The 25,378-nt window shown below is 42.7% G+C and overlaps 1 protein-coding gene across 6 annotated transcripts in view; it reads right to left on the bottom strand.

The window, feature by feature from the left end:
* Window positions 1–7,794: 7,794 nt before the first annotated feature.
* The window catches only part of LOC135304340 (integrator complex subunit 6-like), a 39,599-nt gene continuing 22,015 nt past the window's right edge, over window positions 7,795–25,378 (bottom strand). The window contains exons 7-19 of one of the 6 annotated variants that reach the window (XR_010365752.1): window positions 24,987–25,150; window positions 23,789–23,941; window positions 22,071–22,203; window positions 16,253–16,347; window positions 15,392–15,502; window positions 13,519–13,734; window positions 12,916–13,039; window positions 12,243–12,385; window positions 11,670–11,901; window positions 10,677–11,069; window positions 9,227–9,320; window positions 8,506–8,807; window positions 7,795–8,069 (exon numbers count right to left, since the gene is read on the bottom strand). Coding sequence is in view for 4 of the 6 variants with exons in the window: in XM_064426634.1 (XP_064282704.1) it covers window positions 8,708–8,807; window positions 9,227–9,320; window positions 10,677–11,069; window positions 11,670–11,901; window positions 12,243–12,385; window positions 12,916–13,039; window positions 13,519–13,734; window positions 15,392–15,502; window positions 16,253–16,347; window positions 22,071–22,203; window positions 23,789–23,941; window positions 24,987–25,150 (1,958 nt within the window). In the remaining 2 variants the exon portion in view is untranslated. Of the gene's footprint in view, window positions 8,808–9,226; window positions 9,321–10,676; window positions 11,070–11,669; window positions 11,902–12,242; window positions 12,386–12,915; window positions 13,040–13,518; window positions 13,735–15,391; window positions 15,503–16,252; window positions 16,348–21,793; window positions 21,875–22,070; window positions 22,204–23,788; window positions 23,942–24,986; window positions 25,151–25,378 lie in introns of those variants that run through there. The other 5 variants (XR_010365751.1, XM_064426634.1, XM_064426636.1 and 2 more) reach the window with 5 other exon arrangements.

Here is a 25,378-nt window from a genome sequence, read left to right on the forward strand (position 1 = left end):
CCCAGAGGAAATAAATCTGATATTCCGGCAGGTAAAAGCCTTTTAATCAAGCCCAGCTTGGTCTCAGTGACACAATGCCATTTCAAAACACTTCGGACTGCGACGAAAGCTACATCCTTAAAATGGCAGCTAATTAATTTTCCTGTCCTGCTAACTTAATCCTTTTTCCAGCCAAGAAAGGCAAATGGGAGTTCACAGAGGCAGCCGGGAGTCTGGCAGCGTGAGCAGGAACACAAGCCCCAGGGCTCCTTGGCAGGGACCCAGGCTGTGGTGTCACAGCTTCCCAGGCCATTTTAATAGGAAGGGAGATGGAAAAAAAATAAATAAAAGGTGACATTTGCATTATCAATGGCTCACCCTATGCCAGTGGTCCTGGGGAACCCACAGCCCCCCACACAGAGAGATGTGGATGTTTATTCCCACTTCACACCCGTGCTGCCAGGCAGAGCACCCACACTGGCAGTGCCCTCCCTGCCCAGACTGGTGCTGGCTGAACCAGTTTCCCCGGGATCTGCCGGAGGCAGGCCGTGCTGCAGGGGCACTTCACTTTGCATTTCAGAAAAAAATAATAGAAGAAAAGATTCCCCTCCTCCCCCAAGGTATTTCTGCTGTGTATTTTAGAGCAGTTCAGGGCCAGCCACAGAAGGCCAGTGATGATGTCCCCAGAGCCCCAGGCTGCTCCAGAACCCCTTGTGCCTGCCTCAGCTCTCTGCTCCAGTGCAGGATGCAGGAGGAGCATCCTCTGCACACAGCAAAGGCTGAAGCAGAAGAGCACAAAACAGGATGCAGCCCAAAGCAGTTTTGGAGCAGCCAGTTTGGCAGGCAGTGCAAAGAGGGCCTCCTGCTCCCCACATCCACACCAGGCTGTCACTCCCTGCCCCGTTACTGAAGCCTCCAAGGCACCCACAGGCCTGGGGGAGCCCCCAGTGAGGCTCCCAGCACAATGCCAAGCTTATGGAGGGGAGAAGAGAATGCCCCCTCCTTGCCCAGTGCCACCATGCTGCTCTACAGCCTCCTGGCACACACAGATCCCTTGGAGGGACCTTGGAGATGGTGGCACCATTTCACCACCACCACTCTGAAGCTGGAGCCAGCTGCTCCTTCCACACCTGCTTAAATACACTTCAGATCACAAAGGGAAATGCACAGCAGGGTGAGACCCATGTTCATCTCCACGGGAGGGACTCACATATCCTACAGGTTGCACCAGGGCTGGTTAAAAACCCCTCTGCTGGTGGCCAAGCACGGCCACGGCCACGCTGCTGCCTTGGGCTGTCCTGGGCTGGCAGGGAGGACAAACAAGGGAGCAGCCTGAGCTGTCTCCCAGCATGGGAGCAGTGGGCAGGGGAGTCTCAAGGCACTTTCTTCTCTGCCTTTGCTTCTTGTGCTCAGGCAGCATCTGCAGAGCTTGAAAGGGGCAGACATGAAGCCCAACCCCACCAGATTCCGGGGGCAGAGCAATGGGATGCTCCACAGAGACGAAGTGCAAGTCAAAACAGGAGCAGTGAAATAAGAAGTGAGTCAGGACAGATGAGCTCCAGACAGAGCAGAGCACTCCATCTGCACAAAACCCCCTGGCAGGGCCCCATGCCAGCCTCACACTGAGCACAGCCCCGACCTCCCAAACTCACCACTGGCCAGCCCCTCAGAGGAGCTCCCACCTCGTGCCTGAACAAGGAAAGGTTTTCAATCTCCTTCTGCTTTCCTATCACAGCAAGAGCTGTCCCTTTCGTCTCACCTTCACAACCCCTTCTCCCTTCAACAGTGGGTACACCAGGGCCAGGGTGCAAGGAGGGCCTGTTGTATCTACATTTGCAGGAATTCACCTTTGGCCACCTGGAACCCAGACAAAAACCAGCTTTTAGCTGCCCCACGAGGTCAGAGCCTCCTCAGGGTCCTGATGTGTGAAGAAAAGCCACCACCATCACTCAACCCATTATACAGCAAGCGTTTCCCATGGCAGCCCGGGCCGTGACTCACCAGGAGCTGCCGCTCCTGCAGGGAATTCAGACAGTTCCCAGGAGTGGCTCTGACCCGGTTTCACCTGCTGGGAGCTGCAGCAGCAGCTCCTCGGTGAGAGCCCTCCCAGCTCACCGAGCCCCAGCACGTCCTGCCCCCATCCAGCTCCTGGCATTCCTGTTCTCTGACACAACTCCCGCGGGAGGGTTTGATGGATGTGATACACTTAAAACAGCCTCTTCCAGAGTCCCCCACCGTCTCCTTTTCCACTAATGATCATTTTGGATAGCAGCTCCTAAGTTCTGTGTGTGCAGAGGGAGGAGCCCTGAGCCCAGGGATGCCAGCACAATTTCAAAATGTGCTTTCAATGAGCTGGGAAAGGAAAGGTGCTGGAGCAGCTCAGGTCAGAAGACAAACTCTTAACAAAGAGGCAGCACCACAAATGGCAAAAGGCTTGGGCAGCTTCTCTGCAGCCCTCCTACCTTCCTTACCAAGCTCCTGCTTTTATCCAGCCCCAGAAGAACACTTCCAGCCAAAAGGAGCCACTGCAGCCACCTCTGTGTGGAAGCAGTAGGGAGCCAGCCCTGCCTCCACCTCACGCTGCTCCCATGCCAGAGCCAGCTGGGAGGTGGGAGAGCACAGGGAAAAAGGAACCCACTGACATTACAAGAGCCCAGCAACCAGTGTGTTGGTTTGTGGTGGGATTGTCCACACCAGGGAAATAATTCAAGTGTGCAAGACCAAATTAGGGCACAGATTTTATAATCATCTTTGTTAGTGACACACTATATGACCTTGGGTAAGTCCCTCCATCCATCTTTAAAGACTCAGAGGAGAGCCACAGGACTTTAATTAGCAGCCCTAAAAGTGCTCAAGATAGCTTGTCTCTCTTCCAAAATAACCAACTGCAGATGAATTGGAACAATCTTATTTTCAAATTCTGCAAGCAACTGGGATCCAGGCTGCTCTCAGATCAGTCACTTCGACAACATAATCAAAGTTAAATGTGCCAGCTGTGCATGAAGGGTTTTAATATGCTGTGCAGACTGGAAAGCAGCTCAAAGAATCAATGTTATTTTTCCATGGCTGGGATGTCACTGTCGAACAGCTGCATTATAATCATCTGCAATCAGCAAAATGCCCTTTTTTTTAATCACTTTCTAGTCTTGGGGAACAGGGCTCATTTTTATTTCTGCCCTACTTAGGAAAGCACCCTTGATCCCTGAGACACCCACTGCCAAGGGATCAGGCAGCCACTACAGCAACGTGTCCTGACCAGCCCTGTGGCTGCTCAAACCCAAATACCCAACAGCCTCCTCAGCTCCACGAGTTGTGCCCAGACAGGAACTGCTCACACTGCTACCACCACCTCAAGGAACAGCAAGTGCATTTCCACAAACCCAGCAAAAATCAGCTCCATTTGCCTACTGCCACTGATCCAAGAGCTGGGATGGTTCCAGAGCAGTCCCTCCCTGTGGAAAACCTGAGCACAGCTCAGCATCCTCCTCTGCAAGGGCCACCTCTGCACAAGCACATGGGTCACAGCTGCAAGATGAAGCAAAGGGGGAGGTCTCCCAACTCCATCCTTTATAAAAGACTGAACCTCTTTGATATATTCTACATACTGACTATTTACAAATACAATTTAACATTAAAATATACACCTGCTCTGGAGTAAAAGACAGGAAACAGGCTGACCATGCAAAAAGAGCTTTGCCCCAGTAACTACCAATATGCTTTGTAACCTCTCCTCCTGTTCAGCATTCTGCAGGGCTCTAACTACTTTGCAAATGAGCACACACCACGAGGATCACTCCCAAAAAGCTCTGTCCCTCCTACCAGCTGCTCAGCAGTGGCAAGTGGAGCACTGGGATACAGCAAATTGCCAGAGGTGTCCAATATTTTAAGGGACATTATGCAAGACTGTTTGCATTAGAGGAGTGACAGTGATGGAGATGACAGCAAGCATATACAAATGCCAAGGATCCAGCTACTTCCACTGCAGCTGGAGATGGTCCAGGACTAGGAAACAGCCATCAAATTCCCACTGCAGATGAAAAGATAAAACTTCCCCAAGCTCTCAAAAACATCAGATCTCCAGCAAAAATCTCATCTCAGGTTTCCATTCCACCACCTTTCCCAAGCCAAACTATTCTTCTGGACTTCAATATAAATTGTTTGAGAGCTTCATCCCGAGCTCAACAACCTGAAGAAATATGCAGCTGCTTTGAGCACATCTCAGCTCCTGGTGAAGGGCCATTTTCCTTACATGGTACCAGCAGTCCCCATTCCTGGCCAAGCCATGTGGGTGAAGGCATGTGCAGCTCAGTTCTTCCACTGCCTATGGAAACATCCTCCAGCATTTACCACGAGGCTGTACAAGTCTGTACAACAATTAACTCCTTCCTTGGCACATCCATCCTCTGAACTCTGAGTAATCAGCTGCTCAAGGCACCAGATCTGTGCTCCCAGCCCTGAAAAGCATCTTGTGCACTTTTGAAATGAAGGTTCTGGCATGGAAGAGGTGAAGCTGAGCCACCTCCCACAGCACACAAGCAGCACCTGCCTTTTCCACCAACTCTTCTCACAGCCCCTGTCTGCATTTCCAGCTCCAGGGACAACCACAGGGCTCCCCTGCCATGCTGCTTTAGCCACTACCAAGAGACAACACCACATCACAGAGAGAAGAAAAACACCAATGCCAAAGCCAAGCCAACAGTCTTTCCGTGATGAAACAACATGCCAGATTGCAGCTCAACTCAATGGATAATTTCAGGAAAGTTCAACATTTTTTGTTTAGTCCATCCTCCTTGAAATGATCTCAAGATTCAGATTTAGAATACAGTTTAACAATTCCTGCAGGCCAGAAGATTTTTGCTAAGTCCCAAGGCATTCTTCTTCTCGTTTCTTCCTTTTCCACTTAGGATAGACTTCAACTTGTTTTTGCAGACCTGCAAGCAGCAGCTCCTTTTAATTCCAGTGACTAACATCCTTCCTTCAGCTCTCTGCCAAACCTCCTGTCTGCCAGATCTGAAGTGTCTTTGGCCTTGTTTTCTGCTTAACTAGGTTGCACATTCTCAAGACAAGCACTCTCAAGTCCATTTGCTAAAGGTGTGATGTTGCCACGTTGCTGGTATGAAATACTGTAATTGAGCTATATAGGTTTTTTTAACCATTTGTTTCTGTCAGGTAATGCATTTCTTGTATTTTTCCATCAGAAGTTTCTTAGTAGATAGTAAAAAACAGACCACAAGAAATGAAACTCAACAGCCTACGCTGCTGCCATTTCAGCCAGGCAGTTTAGAAGAACCAGGAGAAAACTACCAGATGAAAAAAAAAAAAAAAAAAAAAAAAACAACCAAAAAATAGGTTTGGGGTATTTTTACAGTTTCCTGCAAAGGGAGACATACAATTGCTTGACCACAGTACAGTAACAGCCTCCGCAGCTGCTATTTTGGAAGATGACAATCACTCTCTGATGCTGGTTAAACCTGGGCAAGAATACATGTGCCCACCATAAATGCACTGCACCCCCAAACTGGGAACAGCAGCACCCAACAGACACCTGCCACAGTGACCAGCCTTGGAGCTGCATGGCTTAGGAGGGAAAACCCTTGATGTCTACAAGGGAAAAAATAAAGCTAACACACAGAGAGGAGGCCTAGTTAAGAGAGGGTCAGAAAACCCTCAGATGCAGCAGAACTCTCACTAGTAGCCAGACTCCAAAGCACCTCACAACCCTTCCAACCCAAGGAAGGCAAGTGCTAAATTTGTTAATTCAGACTGTGCTCTTTACAGGAAACACAGAGCTGCATTTCTTCCCTACTTCCCAACATTCAACTGTGCCACATTATTTCAACCTTACATAAACAACAGCTCAAACCCTTAAGTCTGAGCCAAGCACAAATAGCTTCCAATTCCAGGATGCATCAGTGGACCCATCCTCTCTCCTGAGCCTTGCTGAGGGACACTCCTGCTGCCAGAGGCTCAGCTGTCACACAGGTACAGTCCTGGTGACACAGCTCCTGCTGCTGGCTATGGTCTGTACCAGGAAAGGCAAGCCCTGACACCAGTGTGGCTCTCCTGGCTGTCCCTGAAGTGCCAGCACAGCTTGGGACTGCACTTGTCCAAAAGCACATGCCACTCACATCCAGCACTGGGGTCTGGCTCACAAGGAATTCTCTCCTTTAAGACTCTTCTTAAACCAGTTGCAAAGCATTTTCTGCTTCCTAAATGAAACATTTCCATGTGGAATTCAGGGCTGTGTGTGCTCTTCACCAACTGGTGTTGCTCCTTTTTCTTTGTCTCTGCACTGACACAACCCCCAAGAACATCTTCCTTCCTTCTTATGAAGACTCATATCCAGTTCACTACGTGGTTTCTGCTGCTCTAATATTCTAACCCAAATTCAATCTGTTCAGGTAACATAATGGTGAGATCAGGGAAAATTCCCACTGCTTGCACTTGAATATTTTGTAGCTTCTCAGGTTCCAAATGCAAGATTCCAAAGGAGTGCATGGAAGTTACCAGCTCCCTGCAGCTGATTTGGCAGCCAACTGCATCCCACCAAAAGAGCAGAATTACACACTAGTGCCAAGGTCACTAGTGAAAAATATGGCCCCTGCTCAGACACACAATGATCAAGTGAGTGACTCTGGAATTAGTGATGGAAACTGAACAGCCATTAACTACAAAGAAGAAAGCTGTCTCCTCTTATCACCTACTATTTCAAGAATAGCACATTACATGCAACTTGATGCATTTAACCAGGCCGTTTTACAACGAGGTATATCTGACCCTCCATAAATAAAATGCCTTAGAAGAGTCCAACACTTGGCATGGGATGTCCATCACAGTGACAAACAGCTGCCATATGAAATTTGAAGGAGTAAATCCCCCTTTGTATAATTTCAATGTATTTGTGGAGTTTTAAAACAAATATTCAATTTTATTCATCTGCAGAGATGAATAAAAGTTACTTCTAAGAATCAGGGCACATTTATAGTAATGCATTCTCCTGTGTCACTTCATTCATATACACGGTGACAGAGATTTACTGTTGCTGTATTTCATTTCCTTCTTGAATTTCATTTCCTTCTTGGATTTCACTGGTGTCATTCCAATGGTCAAACTGCATCTTCCAAGGAAATCAAGGCCACTGCTTGAGAGCGGATGGAAAAGATGTCTCACAGGCTGGTTTGTACTAAAAATACCAGCAGGAACAGAGAAGTACAGGCTCACCATGAGAATCTGCTTCCCTGCCTGGCCAGTCCACTGGAATACCTGGGACATTTCCCATACTAGGCCAAGAGCACAAGTCAGCATGAGCACAACTTTAACCTGTCTTTTAAAGAAAGCTGTTAGAGGATCAGAGGAGGTTATGAGCAAACACCTGAAAATACACACTCGTCCCACGAGACACTTCATACTGGCACATTACTGGTACTGTACTGCTTTAGAGAGAAAAAAAAGTATATAATTATATACAGGTGGCTTCAGTCTTCTTTGTATGTTCTGTCATATATGGAATTGCCTTTGGACAAAATAGTTAAGAGGAACAGAGGAGAGGATACCAGCTCAGGTAACCAAGGGTTTGGCAAACTGGAACTTACAGCCCTCAAAACTGAGTAAAAATGTGCACCCCAGAGGCCAAGCTGAGTGACACCTGGACAGCTGCTCCAGGGTACAAACACATTCTGCAGCTAACACCACAAGCTGTGTTTGAGGATGTGAAAGACCAGGTTCAGCTGGTTTTACAAAAATATCCTCAGTCTGCTGGTAACAGACAACTGGAGGAACTCAGTGCTGCCCGCTACAGACTCCTCAGATTAGCACTTCTTAAAAATTAATAAAATGGTTTATTTTATATATACATATGTTCCAAAAAATTTATACAGTTAAAATATCAAATTAGTGATCTGGTAACAATACTGTTCAAAATAATCTCTTTTGTATGAACATTAAAATACACGTTTTTAAAAGCATCTCCTTTTAGTGCTTCCAAAGCACAGCGTGTGCCAAGGCCACCTGAAGAATCTCCGTCCTCCTCACAGGATGAAAGAGAACTGAAGTCGGGGACCTGGGAAGCCTCAGGTGCACTTTCATAATGTCTGCAGACAAAACAGAAGAGAGTCTGAGGTAGATTGTTTAGTGACCATCAGGTGGTAACAGTCACAGGGCTGTCTTTAGCTTTCATTAACACAATAGCAGTTTCTTTACTCTCAATCTACACTGAATCTCAAGTTTAAAGGCATGGCTAGCAGTTCTTGGGAACAAGACCCTTGTCTCTGTGGTGGCAACATGCAATTTTACCAGTGCAGGTGTTTCTGGGAGGGTTTTTTTGGGAACACACGGGCTCTCTCCACGATGCAGACAGTGTGTGCATTTGACAGTGCCCCATTTTAGTGCAACCTGCTGCCTATAGCACGTAAATGTCTAATGACAGCGTTCAAATGAGTAAATTCTCATCACCTGCAGGAGGGGCAGCAATGGTTATTTTCTTCCGCCTGTTGAGCAAAGAGCACCCTCCACAGGAAAAAGCCACACCTTTCTTAGCAAATCCTTAAGGTTATAGCCCAGCTTCTGCCGAATCAGGCTCTTAAAGTTAAAGCTCCACTGCTTCTTCTCAGACTGTGACAGTAAAATCACTTGACTGCCGAGATGGTGAGGGCAGCAGCCACGTCCTCTTCCACTCTTCTGTGGCACAGCAAACTCCTTCCTGGTCCGCATTGCTCTGGCTGGTGCATTATTATCTGCTGTTGACATGATTAACTCTGTTGGGTGGGCTGGTGAAATCTAGTTCCTCTAGTATTCTCTCTAAGTGTTGTATTAAGACCCGTTTTTTAAACCTACGGAAGAGAGGGAGAGAAATATCAATTTCTTCTTCCAAAAAATACAGTTGAACAACTCAAGAATATTCAGCCATGACAAATCATATTCCCAGAGGTTCTCTGTTTCCAGTAGGGAAGAGCTTGCTTTATTTCTGACATTAGAATGGCTAGAAAATTTAATTTACTACATTTGCCCCTCCCCAACCCACTCATATTTTGAGTTGGTCTTCAAGAACAACCTGTTATCTCTCTAATTAATATTTAAACTTTAATGTCATTCACTAAATAAAAATGTAACAGTAGTTTGACCACTAAAACAATTATAATTTAAGTATGTCAAAACAGAAAATCAGATAGCGCTGATAAAGCTTATTATTTACTACCATTATCTAAATTAATATTAAATTTATGACTGAGTCATTTCTATCTATACAAACCTTGCTGCTTCCTTGATAGCAAATTCAATGAAATACTTCTGAATTTCCATAGGTCCTTGCACCTCCTCAAGAAGAGAAAATATTTTTTCATAATCTATAAAAGAGATAAAAATTAAACCAAGTATTAAAAATGAATGTTGCAGATAAAATTTCAGAAAAGCTCAAGAGCAAAAAAGAAAAACAAAGCTCAGTCTCATGTATCTCTGTATGATAAAACACGTAAGGCAAGAAAAACACCTGCGCTAGCTTTAAGAGCAGAACACAGGTGACAGAATAATTCAAAGTAATACTGATGATCTGGGAATTCAAATGTGGCACCAAAGATTAAGGTTCTCTTTAAAAGCAGCAGGTAGGAACATTTATCCTCAGAAAATGCAGGCTGGTAGAGAGAAGCCTCCCATTTCCATGATCACAGCTAACACACACAGGGCCACCAAACCCTGATCTGCCCTGGAGCCATTGTTTCTGCAAGCACAGGTTGCCATTACATCTCTAGAAAGGCAAATTATCAACCCTTAGTGTGAGCAAAACAGGACTCCCACTGGTACAGGGTAAATATGTCCACTACAAAAGAATAAATTGGACATACTAAATTGGAAACAAATTTAAAACCAGCATTGTTTCACTATTTCCCACAACTGACCCCTGTATTAATACATTTCTGGTGCTGTGACCAAAAGTCTGCCCAGAGTGATGGAGTGGGCAGAGGGAGAATAAAGGGTCAGACCTCTGAACAGATTACATATTCAAGTCACTACAATTTAGCTTCTTTCTCTGATGACAGCTTGAATCCTGCAGCAAGACAGGTGACTCACACTGAACACAGTTTTACTAGGCATGAATTTGGTACAAAATTGGATGAACCCACTTTTCAGAACGTCACTTTTAGCCTTCAATTCTTAAGTGTTTGCAACTTTTACGTTTCATCACTAATTAGTCTCACAAATTTATTTTTTTTTAAATCACTGTGCTGTAAGCTGTTACTATTCCCTTTCAAGCACAGTCCAAGATGCACACCCTTACAGAGATGTGCCTTTGCCCTGCAAAAGGGAGTTTTGATGGACACAGAGCAACAAGTACACTTTGTGTACACAGGAGCAGTGCAGCCTAAGGCAGAGTATTCGGTCTCATTAGACCATCTGTAACAAAACCAAAACCTCTGAAAGGTGCTGCTTTTACAGGGCACCTCTTACACCAGTTAACCTGTCTTCAAGGGCAAACCAGGGTGACTTGGCACTTAACCTCCTAAGCCCAAGTCTAAACTTCAATTCACCTGCCCAGCATTTCCTCTTTTTTTACCCCTCCACTGCTCATTTATGAGCAACCAGAAATTACTCAAAATCTGAAGTTGTGTGTATATTAAAAATAGTTCCTTCATTCCAGGAAAAGTCTCCTCTCTCACACCACATATAATATACACTATAAAATAAAAGAAACTCAAATAACTTACTTCTTCCAGGTTTGCGAACCTCTTTCATCACTTTAATTTTGATGTCAGCATTGCTTCCCTCCAACATGGTAGGTGTTATTTTGAAGGAATTTGGCACAGATTCAGAAGTAGACTCCATGGCCCGCTTTTGGTCATCTCCACTCACACTGTAATTCACAGGCCCCCGAACAAGGGCGTTGGTACCAGGTTTATGATCCAACCCATCTTCACTTAAACAATTGAATTCAACAGGTAAGGAGTCTAAGTCGTTGGGTAACATCTCATCCTCTCCCACAGCAGCTGGAACCACAGGAGCCATTTGCACAGGTAAGCCATCAATTTGCTTCTCCATTGACTGACAATTTTCTGCTTTCTTCTCTCCATTGCCATCTTGGACAACACTGTTACTGGTATCTACAAGTGAAAAACACATATCTTACTGGTGCATAAGAGCAGCATCAAAAGAACCACACAGAAGTAGTTCTGTATCCTTTTTGTCTGAAGTGCTGTGTAGCAATCTGACAACACTGGACAACACTCCAAAACCTTTATTCAGCTGTGGATGTGACCAAGAGAATACCTCCCCTTTGGACTGCTGCATCTCCTATCATTATTGTTAAGTCACCATGTTCTGTACTCCTAGTGCAATGTCATGACTCCTAAGTAAACTCATGTTTTCCTTCTCTTCCCCAAACCCAGCTAATGGAGTTTTCTTCTGACTCCATTTGCTGCAATAGGTGGGTATGAAAATTCCAATTTGTGGGAAACGAAACAACTGTATTTTAACTTTCCTTCTTCACCACAGAATGAAAAACTTAAAGCTGATCTGAGATACTTTCTATCTCCAAACAGCTTTTTAAATTTCACATTAGCTATAGCAGCAACCTTTTCATCTAAGCCAACAAAAGAAACCCACTCCTACGTAACAGCGAAGCACAGACGCGCTGGCAGAACCTTTTCCCTCCCTCCCCAGATCCCCCACCACCCGAGCTGCTGCACCACAGCTCAGCATACCTTTACTTGCTGGGACACCCTTGAGGCCCAGGTAGCAGGGGGAGCCAGGGGCAGCGGGTGGCCCCTTGCCACCCACGTGGTTGGTGACGACGGGCGGTGCCTGCGGCCGCCGCAGCAGGGGGGACATGCTGCGCCGCCGCTTCAGCGACGCCGGCGTGTTCGGCTCCCCGGGACGCTTGATCTTGTTCTGGGGCCCAGCCACAAACTCGTCAGCTTCATCTATCATCATACCCTGAAAAGGAAGTAATAATTTCAGCTAGCAGCACAAAGCAGCAACCGTTTCACCAAGCCACTGATGAGCTGAGGCCCTGTGTGTTCAGACTCAAGTGGCGTTCAGAACACTTGACAGCTCTCAGGACAGATACCCAGCGTAACCAGAGAGAGCCCAGTGCCACTCTGCAAAGCAGCACGATTCCATACACATTCCTCTTGGACCACACGGGAGACATCCCTCCTTTCCACAGGCTGCACAGGTTAGCAATATATTGTAGTTGTGGGGGAGAGAGTCTATGTACAAATGATTTCAGGCTGCATTAAATATAAAGGCAGAGCAGGCAGCAAGGCCCCTCCTACCTTCTTGTCCTGTTTAAATGGATTGCCAAATGTATGGAGTCTTTTTGGTTGATCTGGGTCAATTTCCCGAAGAGGTGAAGGCATCATTTTCAGGTATTCCTGGTAATTTCCCATCTGAGCAACAGGAACACTATGAAGGCAGTCTGCAACAGAAAAGAGATCTTAATTCAGTCTTAAAATTAAAGTAATACAAACTTCACACCTCAAGTGTTAGCATTTAACTGATTATTTCTTTTGACTACGGAGGATGACCTGAAGACTACAATTGTGGAAATAAGCCAGGCAAGAGCTGAGCTTAATCGGCAGAAGAATAAAAAATTAGCGAGTTTAATTTCTACACCAACAACTGCATCTTTAGACCACCAGCACCTCACAAAAAACAAAGAGAGCTCCTCTCTGCCTTAAGCCCCCATCACTTCCTAACACTAAACCCTGGTGAATGTGAAAGCTCTCCCATGGAACTTATTTTCATATTTCAAAGCCAGCACGACATCTTGCATGACAGAAGGCAAAGATCTGCTTCCTTCCCCTTTGGAGACAAGAAAAGGGCATTGTCTGACTCAGCAAGAGATGCAATGGCCACCTCTGCCCCCACACCAAAAACCACTGCCTTAAGGAAATAACAAAAATAGCTGTATTCTCTTCAAACTATTAATGAACTGTGATTCCTTACCTTCATCCTGCCCCAAGATAAGCCTGTGTGTTTTCAGAAGATTGGTTCTCATTCTAGTTAGCTGGTCTAGAAGACTGCGACGAGGAATATCATACGCATTTCTGAATGCCTGTGGCTTCAAATCCTAGTTTTGTAACAAAATAAGTAACTTTCAGTTAATCCATCAGTTCTCATGCATGGAGAAATTCCACTAAGAACTGTAATAACATTAACTTTTAAAAATATTCTTAAGTAACTTTACAGCTTCATAACTGGATACAAGCAGCTCAGTGGCTGTCTTTTCAACACGACCTTATTCAGCATTAGTGCTTTCAGCTCCATTAAGAGTAAGCACATTAATTCGTGGATGAACAACAATAGCTGTCTTTTACAGAGATTGGCACTTAAAACACAGTCATTTTCATTTACTACCATGGCATTTTCAAACAGTGTCCCAAAATCAAGTGCAAAAAAATTGCATTTACTCTTCTCCCTCTTTATGTCTATGCTGTACTCATCACAGTTCAGTGAAGGTACTTCCTTCTACACTAAGTCCATAAAAGTTACCCACATAAAACAGATGAGATTAACTGCTTAGTCATGCAAGATCACAGTGCTGTTTACCTTGTTTAAGAGTCCTATGTGGAATCCAGCAAATTCTTTAACATTCATTTCTGACAGTCTCAGAGGAGATTCCCCAGTGATCCCTTGCAGCAGTTGTTTAAAATCCCTACTGTGTACCAAGGAGAGGCCACTGGAGTGATTTTTCACTTTTATTCCAATTTCTTGTGGAACTTTCTTACCCACTGAACCTATTATCCGTTCCGATTCTATCTTTGTCTAAAATGGAATCACACCGTGAGTTAAAGAATCAGCAGGCATTGCACATTTCCAGTACAAAACACACAGTACATTAGCAGAATAAAACTACAAATTTAGTTCCCTACTACCTACCCAGGGATACATTGGATTACATAGATTAGATCTCAAGCATAAAGAAATCCTAATGTGCTAGCATATGGAAAAATATTTAGCCAGTGTATCTAAATTTATATGCCAGTAGGAGGTCTGTGAATATTCCCTGATTTTGCTGCAAGTCTTTAACTATCTTGTGTCTCTGAAGAACCATCTTTAAATGGAAAGAAAAAACAAAATGGAAGGTAGGACATCTTAGCTAACAATAAAGCTGCATTTAAAACAATAGTAATATTCAGATATAGTAATATAATTTCAGTTTATTTCTGTAGCAACCTATGAACTAAGGTTTGCCCTGTATTTTTGTAACAATATAAGGGAGAAAAGTTGCAAAAGAAATCTGTTTTATGAGTACATTTCTAAAACTTATCACTTCTCCAATTAGCACAGATTTCTTATTAGAGCTACAGAGCATTTTACTGTATTAAATTCTAACTGCATTCAGAGTTAAGGTTTTTTTACCCACTAGCAATACCTCCAAAGAAAAAAAACACCCAACCAACCAAAACCCCAAAACCCACTGTGATTGCAAGCCACTTCCCCCAGATCTCCTCTGCACAGTTTGCCTCATTATCTGTGGGAAATTGAATTTAAGGACAGCAGGAGCACAGCAGAATTCTGGAATTGCCTGTGCCTATAGAGGAGCTGATAATGCATTCCACACATTCAAACTGTTCCATGTGCTGAGAACGTCTGTGAGAGCCACAGCAGCCATCTCCAGTCATTCCAACAGTGCAGATAAATCACATCAATTTGCATATCATTACATTACCAAAATACCACAGAAAGTTTTATGTCTAGTAGATGCTCAGTCATTCAGAGGCTCTGGGATGTATTTTGTGCATTCTTTAAGGCGGAGGATTTTTGCTTTGTAATTTTAAAGGCTGCTTCCCCCACTGCCTTTCAGATATTGAACTGCTGTTTTAAGAGCTCCTCATGCTAAGGAGGAACAACTTCCAGGCCCTTACACCTGGAATGGCAGAACTGGCAAAGAGAAAAGGATATGTAGGACTATTTTCCACCAGGTCACACTTAACAGACAGAAAGACTTTGACCTGAAGGAAAGAGGAAGCTCAGATATAAAGCTTGAACTGTGATTTTACTCCCCACGGACAAGAACATACTTTTACTTTTTTGGAAAATACACATTGCCCAGGGACACATGGAAATAAACATGAGACTGAAAACAAGCCTCTGACTTCAGCTGTGAAGAACAATGGCAAGAGCAGGCATAAATCCAATTAATGATTATCTTTGGAGTTTTAAATCTAACAAATATTTGAAGTATAGCTGAAGAGGTTTCATTTGCATTCCTCTCCACCATATACAGAAGGCACAATCACTGGCTACAGAACCATACTGGATTCATCCATATTTGCAGTTGAAATGCTCACCAATCTTCAATTATAATATATGCTGCACACCCATATGAACTCCCCCAGGGATTAACTGCTTTATAATGAGATTACCACAAACTAAATAATCAACGCACTTCTAATTGCAAAGGTTTCATCAATACTACCTGTTGGCTGAGTTTTTTAAGGTAAGAGATAACACTGTAACTAAGTCCACAATCTAAATTATCTGATATCAGATTTGGAGCTCCCATCATCCTTAGGGCTTTCTTTAATGGCTATAAGGAAAACAAAATACACAATAGTAAGAGAATAAGTATTTAAAAAAGAAATTTATAAGCTCAATTATAGGAAGCTAAGGCACATAGATTAGTGCTCTAGCTTTTCCACTTTTGGCCACTAAAATTCAAGTCTATTCAGATAACATGTGACATGAGTTTGGTGTCTAACTAGCTCACAATGGACATTATGCCACATCACCAAGACACCACACAGCGTGGTGCCACTGGCAGGTTCCACTCCAAGGCTCAGGTCCAGAATAGCCGGGATGATGCAAGTCCATATTGAGGTGCATTGTCCAAGCTACATTAAAAGGTGACACAGTGCCTCCCTCCACCCTTTATTTGGCCCAGTCAATATCAGTTTCCCAAGTTGTAGCACTTGGCCCACATTAACAAACAACCTAATCTGCATTTTCCTTATTCAGCTACCAAAAAAATGCCAAATTTGGCTTATCTGAATGTTCTGAAGTACTTTTGATCAAAATTCATTTAATATTTAATGATCAGAAAACACATTTATTAAACACTTAAGATATTGACATAGCTACTCCTCGTCCTCAGTATTTCTTCAAATTTTTTTATTCTTAAAAATGTTTAATCTACATACCTCTGAAAGGCAGAATGTTAACTACCTAAAATGCCATCATAATTATGTAAAAAAACTTTACTGGGAAGAGGTATGATGCAAAGGACTCTGGTCACACCAGCCATTATACCCCAGAGGATGAGATGAGAAGAGGAACATACCAGTAAGTAGTAAGGAGGCATTGTTTTTAAGTAGTTGTCAAAAGCCTGTCGCCACTTCAGATTTGGCTTAAGTTTGTGAACCTTAAACAAGTCATCTGCAACAAGGAAAACAACAAAAGAAGGTGTCATTTATACAGTCCCACAATTTTAGCTTTGTCCAAAATCGTACGTGCCAGGTTTCCCCCCGTTTTCTCCCCCCACCCATGTCCCAATGGGGCTTCCCCCCAAAAACTGCTCTTAACCTGAGGTGTGAAGGATTGGGAATCCCCACTCCTAGCTGCAGTAGGTAATCCAGAGCAAGTCCCCATTACAACCAAACTTACAAGGTACACCAGACTTAAACACTGCACACAACTACCAGCAGCACGGAAGGTGCAACAGATCCACCTGTTAAAGAGTTTCACCTCCCTTGCCTCTCTCTTGCACATCAGGGAGTCCCTGTATCTGATTAAATCAAACAACATTAATTTGGTTCCATTTCCATTTTCAAACCAGCTTTCTTCTGTTCAACCTGTATGATGAATTCTGGTCTCCAGTAAAATTATTCTTTGGCATCAAAGGGAAAGAACAAAAAAAGTTCAATCAGAGAATCCTTCCGGACAGCTTTGCTGGACTTGCTGCCAACAGCAGCAGCTGCACCTGGCAGACAAGGGGTTACCTCCAGCCACAACACCTGCCTCCTGCCAGGGCAGCAAATCTCCCACAGGTACAGACAAGAGAGAGAAATTAGCTACAAAAACTGCTGTCCTTTAAGAGAGGGGCAAGCAGACATTCCTTGCTTTGGGTAGTGTTTTAGAAGCACGTGGCTCACTCCAGGTGTGCACCTGGCTGCTCAGGAATGGCTGAGGTGAAGTGTGGGCCCCTTTGCTGTGCACACTCTGAACTGTGCCTGTGGTCTCTGCACCAAACACAGCATCCTGCAATTTTCCATTTGCAATTATGAATTATCCACTGAAATGAAGGTTCTTAGTAGGATTGTAGCACGCTAGCAAAGTGAGGCTAATGGAAGGATATGCAGGTCTGGAGAAAGGGACGTCCAAAAATTAACTGGGGAGAGCTGCAGGAGACAGAGATGCACAGAAGAGGGTGTGCAAAAGACAGATGTAGCAAAGAAATAGTTTTCTCCACACTGAGTTTTCAGGAAGATGTATTTGGAGAAGAAAATTTGACTTGCATAGTGCTCTGCACAAATTGAACAGATGTTATGATACTACTTCCCAAGTTCTCGTAGACACACCACACTCAATTACAGGTATTTTCCATGAATTCTGGATTACATATAAAAACCATACTACAGATGCTACTTCTTCTCTTCCCTGGCCTGAAGAAAGTGGGCTGGAGTTGGACAGGACAAATCAAAATTCCATTTAAAAATCTCAATATACTTCAAGCTTAGCACTATTATTCAAAAGAACCTGGGGTGATATCATGACATATGGCAAAAAAGAAAAAAAATCCATTCTTATTTCACAGACCTATTTCCTTTTTGCAGCAAAATGCAAGTTAAACTACACCCATCCCAAAATTCAACATAAAACCAAAAACTTAAAAAGCAAGATGTTCAGTATTGTAGTATGTCCTAATATTTTACAGTCTATGGGTTGGTTGAGTACAGCTTGAACCTTAAACCCCTTATCAGCACTTGATTAGTGTCTCACTATGGGCACTGTGATATGGCACAGGCACTCCTCAGCTCAGCCACCTGGGGTCCCAATCCACAGCACACTTTTAGTCCCAGACATCAAATGCAAAAGCACCTCCCTGATCTCTGCTACCCCAGGAAAAAGTTCTCGAACCTACGTAGAGCTTCAGCTTTCAAAATCAGTCTCCCCAAAGCACAAACTCTCTGCAGGAACTGCCACCTTCTCAAAAGGGAGATAAACACAGCCACAAGTTTCAAAGAGAACTTCACCATCAGCATCTTACCTGCCTCTACCTTGAGAGTTTGAGACACACACTGTCAGCAGATTGCAACACAGGCCACTTTTCCCCCTGTGCCCTGGGCTGCACATGATGATTTACACAAATAAGCAAACTAAAAATAATCCAGTTAACTGTGTCTTTCACAGACTAAACCCCAAACTTTTGCAGATAAAAATCAAAAAGTATTGAAAAAATCCTTACACAATTTAGTTTTACTTCTACCTAATTATTTTCAGATATTAATTTCTGCAAAGTCTACTTAATGCAGAATTATTTTTATTTCTGAACTCAGAGGGAGCTAAAAGCACTGCATAATGGGAACATGGTATTAAAAAACATTAGGAACAGGCTGCAAGCAACAAGGGATCAGGTAAAATCACACAGACCAGTTAACTGAAAAATGCATTGCAAAGTCTTTATCTGCTTCAGATTAATGTCAAAAACAATCAGATTGTGACAGGACACAATATATACTTTTAACACTCAGTACTACAGCAGGGGACTGGACACCCTTTAAAGTGAACAGTTAAAAAAAGGTGTGAGAGAGAGGAGAGTGAGCAGGTAATTGAAACAGTTCAGCTGGAGCCTAAATTACAACAGTTCATGCACCAAAGTAAAACTTCAAACTTTTTTTTTTTAATCACCACTCACATTAAATTCTACCTGAGCAAGTACACCACCATTCCCTGTTGACTCCTGTAATTGTCCAAATTATGCACTAATCCTCCATTCTAGGTAGTAGATTCATGATTTTACACTCACAGAAAACAGTATCCTTCCCTACAAACCATCTAAGCAAAAATAAGGCACTGCAATGGAAAGCAGCATCCATCATTACCTAAGACAGGTATTTGTCACTGTTTCCCCACTGATACAAAATGTATCAAAATGTATTTGGCTGTTCCTCCCAGAGGCACAGCATGCTGTGCTCACACCGGCGAGAACATATCCCTTAGTTTCCAAAATATAAAATCATTACTTGCAGGTTCTCTCACAGCGCCTGTATCAGCATCAAAGGAATCTCTCCATGCTGCAGTCCTTCACAGGCAGACATTTTCTAAATGCTCATCCTGTTGCATATTGAGACTCACAGAAAAAGGGTATTTAACCACTTTCTCGAGGCATTTCCTGCATGGCTGTTTCACTGCTGCTTCTGCTGACACTCCCAATGAACAGTCACTCCTACTGCCCAGCAGGGCTTGCCCTCCCACCCATGCAGCTAGAAGGAACCAAGGAAACACCCTAGGCAAGGCAGAAGCATTTAGAAATACACCTCATCTTTACTTAGCTCTCCCTAAAATCCCTCCTTCAACTTCTGCTTCATGAACTTGGCTGTACAATGTTTTTAAACAGAACAGCACCTGAAGTACAACAGCTTTGCAACAATCCTTCAAGAGGAAATTTCTATCATCTGTGGGCCAAGCATCCAGCACTGAAGCACGTCAGCATCTGCCTGTGAAAAGCTCTGCCTTCAGCAGCCTCCCACTGAACAGAAAGAACTGCAGCCCACCTCCTCAGTTCTGGGAGCAAACCACCACCAAGCTCGTCAGGACTTCTCTCTAGCTGCCTGAAAGCAAACTGGAGCTGCTCATGCCACATTACCCACCATGGCTGGACATGGACCAGAGAGCAGGGATTTTGTCAGCCAACCAAACACAATGCATGAGCCCATTAACACACAGACTTTGTGCCTTCACTGTTTTATCAAGGCCTATTAAGGGTTCCTTTCCCTTAAAGCTTCTGAAAGCAGGCTCTGAAGTTAAACACCAGCAGAAGTTACAGCATTCTCAAATCCACTCTTGCAGAAACCAAGACATAAAGTCACCAAAGCTACAGCATGTGGTACAATTCACCTCCTTCAGCCATGGACCAGTACAAATTCTTTCAGTTTTCTCAAGTATCACCTGCAAGCTGCCTCATACCTACCTAGCTTACCTGCTTGTAGCGCTGTCTTACATTATTCTTCAAAAAGAGAATTAAAACTTTACCTGCTCAGGAAGGCAGGAGGAAAACAAAAATTCAAGCAAAAAGAATCTTTAAACATCTTACTGTCTGTTTATAAGGTTGAATACATTTGATAATACAGTCCAAATTTACAGTTGTATAGTGGTTTTGTCCTTGAAAGAGTGATCAGAAGGAACAGAGGTAGATTACTCATGGTACTGTCCCAACCAGTCCTCCAACACAATATTCTACCAGGAGGGCAGGAGCCACTAGAACCACACTGAACAATATGCGAGGTAGTGGCTGAATGGAGCAGAGTCCTGGTCTTGGGAGTTCTCCACATCCTTTTAAATCAGGGTGAGAGTAATGAAAAATTTGTTTTACACACTCATATCAGTCCTCTGCTGAACCATCAGTATCCACTACCAGTGTGTATGAAGACAGATACAGGAAGAAGGTTTCTACCTACAGAGCCAAATATAGAGTCAGGATTGCTAAAAACATCTACAAATAATAACCAGGTATGCTGCTTATCATTTCACTCATTTTCCATACTGATAAGTAGAAAAGGGTCCAAATCTACTTTTGTGTTGAAGGTATATTCCACAGAACTCAATTCTACCATGCCTTAGGGACCAAGGATAAACAAAGCCCTGGAAGGAGATCTGAAGGTAACCCTGTGTGTGTTTGTATGAACAATATGGAATGCATGGGATTCATGAGCTCAAGAAAACATCCACTTTACAACTCAGGCAATGTGGAAACTCTGCATTCTCCTTTGAAGATCCTCCAGAAATACAAGAAATGGATTACCAGGTGAATAAACTGCAGAACAGCACTACACAAACTGAAAAGTGCCTCTCCTCAAAGAGAAGAAAGAGCTTTATACCCCTGTAAAAAAAAGGCAGGGGGAAGACAAGAGCTGCCAGAGAAGTCACAGCAGAACTGCAAATGTCAACATCAACATGAACAGAAAAGTTAACTTAGGATCAGTGATGGCTTTTCAGCTAGTGGATCTGCTGCAGTATTTCAGGAACCACAAAGTCACTGAAACTCTCACATCCTGCTTGCATATTTTGGGACAATTACCAGGCTACATAGATAACTATAAAAGACACATTATCAGCAAGCACAAATTTCTTCTTTTTTGGTTATGACCAGGATTACAAAAAAAGCATTCCTAAATTGTGTTCTGATTTTTTTTTCCTAGAAATGAATAGAAAAAAATCCTGTGTAAGACAGCAAGACTCAATTCTCTTGGTCACTGTTCTTCTGTATCACTAAAAACACCCACAAAAACTAGAACAAAAAAGCCTTAACAGCATCTGCAACTGAAAGGGTTAGTGGCACTCTGGAAACTTCTCTCTGCCATTACCTTTATGTCTTTATACACAGCACTTTTTCATAATACCTTTCCTTAGAAAATAATTTCATTGTGGGAGTAAAAAAACAAAAGCAAAACCTGGTCCTTTGGGCAGGAAAGAAATGCAGACTGTTTCACTGCTCAATTCCTTCTTACTGCTCTGAACTGCATTAGGGAATTCCCTCTTCCCAACACCCGTGACAAACACTGCATCTCATCTTCCAGTAAAAAATAAGCTGCTACAAGAGCAACTGCAAAACCTGGATACACCACACCCTAAATGAGGGAAAAGAATGGAGGTTGAAGCTTACTCCAGGTTAAGGAAGAGGCTACGTGTCTAGGAGGTGAACAGCATCAAACATGCACTGGAAGCAGGTAGCTCTCCTCCTCTGCTGGAGAGAAAAAAAGGGAGAGGGGGTATGAAAATCCTCTCCTCCCAAAGTACGTTAAAAGAGTTTGCAACATTCTCTACTCTCTGATCTCCATTATTTTTTAATGTCTCAAACTAAGGCAGAACACCAACCATCATTGTTTTGCTTTTACTCTGGAGCAGCTGCACTGGCAGTCCAATGCAGATGTGTTACCTACCTAGCAATGGAAGTAAAACAGGGTAGTTGTAAGGCATCACAAAGAGGTTTACACAGGTTAAAGTAGTGCTTGCTTTTAAATACCCAAACGGGTGGCCGAGCTCGCTGTATTTTCCACTGCTACTCACAAATACCTGACAAAGAATAAGAGAGAGCACTGTGTTAGAATGAAGAATGTGAAAAATTGTAAGTATGGGGCATTTAAAAATTCAAATCAATCTGAATCCAGCTGCATTAAGACAGTAAATTTATCAAGCACAGACAAATCAGAACACATCAGGGTGAGTATGGACCTACCCTCCCCAGTCACCAAACTGAGACTTGCAACATTTAGTGTATACCCAGGAAGTGTGGAAAGCTCTTCACAGAGTAATCTTTACTGCTTTAGTGAAACTACTGTGAAGTGATGCCCTGAAGAGTTTTTTAAATTATTTAAAACAGGTTAGGGACATCTGTTGAAGGAATATTAAATAAACAAGCTATTTGGAATTAGTCTTCTGACTCAAAAATAGCACAACTAATGTTTACAACACTGATAAAAAAAATGCAAAACGTTTTAAGCATAGAAATTAAACAAAACAAACAACCACTCAAGAAATGTCTTGATTATGCCCAGTGCCAACATTCTCAAAATTGACTTAATTTTTTTAAGCACACATATATGAGGGTTTTAATCCTGAAAAGCAATACATGTAAACAATATTTCAGCAGGATAAAAATGGTAGATGTTCTCGACTGAGGCAAGCAAAATAACCCACATCTAAGTCAAAAATAGTTTTCCTAGAAAAAAATAAACCTTGCAGCAAATAGCAAGTGGTTTTCCTCTGTTTTTTTCAGGGCATAAGAAACTGGGTTTGTTGCATGGTTTCTATGACAATGAGCCTATTTCTCTGATTTGTAAGGGTCTGATGTGTAGCTGGGAGAAGAAAAGCAGTTTTTGAAAAATAGCAGAGTAATTTTAGTAACTCAGGCAAATAATGCCCCTAACAGAATATAAAGGACATTTTTGAAATTAGTTTTTTTTAAAGTAACTTTAATTTATCTTATGAATATGTCATATTTTCAACTAAGCTGTAGCGTTTATTAGGGATACAAAAACAGAGACACCTCCAAATTCACTTTTACAACTAAAGTGTAACACTAAGCATACTCCAGATGTACACATTAGGCTAATATTTAAAAGAACACCATCAAGAAGGGAGCCTGATTTTAGAGAGGACACAAACTTACAAAAAAAATAACAAAAGTATCACATGACAGAGGATTTCAGCAACAGAACTTCGACCTTTGCAAGGCCAACCTAGTCAACAGGATCAACAGCTTCCATTCAATTCCCATTAGCAGCCTCAGCCATCTAGTGAAAATGATTTGCAGCTGTTCATTAGGTAACATGATGGAAACTAGTGCTGGGTTTTCCCTGTAAGCAAATGGAAGCCTGCAGAGAATTTCAATTTAGCCAAAAATGGAACCTGGGGGGCGTATTTCTTAGCAAAATGAGATGGACCTAGAAAGAGAATTAAATGAGATTACAAAGCCTGTGGAGGGAACACTCAATTCTGACTCTTAATGATTCTCTTAGAAAGGAGGTAAGTGAAACCTTGACATGTTTCTTCTCATGTGCTGCAGAGTTTGAACCAGACCCCAATTCTCCAGGCTTGCAAAGACTGAAGCACCCCAGATTAGCCATTACTTTTCTAGAATCAAATAAAGGGCAAGTACCTGCCAGCAGGTATGGGGAGACTTTCGTTCCAGGATGTACTGGGTGAGGGGTGAAGGCTCAAGCTCATACTTGTCAAAAGGAAGCTTGTCTATGACCATGGGCTCACAATCCACACAGGAGAACCTCACCACGGGGTGAGCTGTGCGTGGAGGCTGAAAGGGGGGAAAAGGGTATCAGTTTTCACATATTTATGGTAAACAAACAAATTCTCTTAAAAACATCCATAAGCGGGTATTTCACCATCCTGAAAGTCTTAAAACACTGTTTCCACAGTATTCATTTGAAGAAAATAAAATACAAGCTCCTATAACAGAATATAAACTAAATATTTCTCTAACTGAAAAAAAAAATGATCACACACTGATACACTCTTCCCACCAAGAGAAAAACATGGTTAATATGCCACTATTTATATTTAAAAGCCTTCATGTCAATTGAGCTACAACACAGACTGGCTTAAAGGAAACTTCAACTCTTCTTCCCAGCTTGAAGTCCACAGAAAAACAGATGGGAGAGGGCTCTCAATTCACAAAGAATCTCACACAGAACTCTCTACAAATCTCTTTTTTCCCCCTATTTAATCAGCAAGGAGAATGGACAGACAGTACCTTGTGCACTTGCGAAGTGCAGGAACAGAACATGCCTAACAAAAGAGAGATGTTTAGAAAGGCTAGGAAGGCATGCCAAATCTGTGATCATTTCAGTAAGAAAAGGAGAAATTAATACTGTTGTCTCCTCCTTTTCTGCAGGGAGTAGCTCTTCTGTTTCAGTTTTAATTCTTCCTGCTAGTGAAAGTGTCCACACGTGAAGTAATACTAAGTAAGAAAAATCCATGGTTGATCTTCTTTCAAAAACAAATACCCCTTTTTCCATGTTAATGAATTTTATAAAGCTTTGATTAAAATTTAATAGGCTCACTATGATTTGTGCTACATGAAGTAACTTATAGTTCAATTTTTTTAATCTTTTAAAACCATTCAGCAAATTAACTAACCATATACATAGCAGTGAACTTTCTGGATACAAGAGATGGCACAGGTTACAATATCCACATTAGAGGATACTATTCCGTTAAACTTTTAAAGCAAAGTCACATTGTATTATTAACAGAAAGTAAAAACTACTCTAACCATTATTTATTTCCAGTCTGTTCAACTATTAGTGCAGAATCCTTTTTTCAGTTCTTATTTTACTTACCAGTGTTGGTGAATTCTGATCAGGCCAAAAAGATTCTGGGATTGGCCAATGCCCCACAGGAACACCCGTTTTAGGGTTAGGCCGTACATAAATGAGTTTATGACAACTATGCCACGGCTGAGAAGCAAATGAATTGATGGGCCTGGATGAATCAACAAGTCCATCTAAAATTTAAACAAAGCAAAATAACAAAAAGAAAATGAAAAGCTACATGCATGCATTTGTCTGCTAGCAAAATTTCTGTATTAGCAGCCAGTAAGGCATTTCATTACTCTTGTTCCAAAGACATAGAGAACTTTACATCAGAGGCTGAAATAACCTATGCATCCAGGTGTATCACAGAACCATCTGAGAAACAATTACAATATCTGCCCTGATCTCCCTTCTGCTCC

This window comes from Passer domesticus, chromosome 7 (genome assembly GCF_036417665.1).
Source record: "Passer domesticus isolate bPasDom1 chromosome 7, bPasDom1.hap1, whole genome shotgun sequence".
NCBI lineage: Eukaryota > Metazoa > Chordata > Aves > Passeriformes > Passeridae > Passer > Passer domesticus.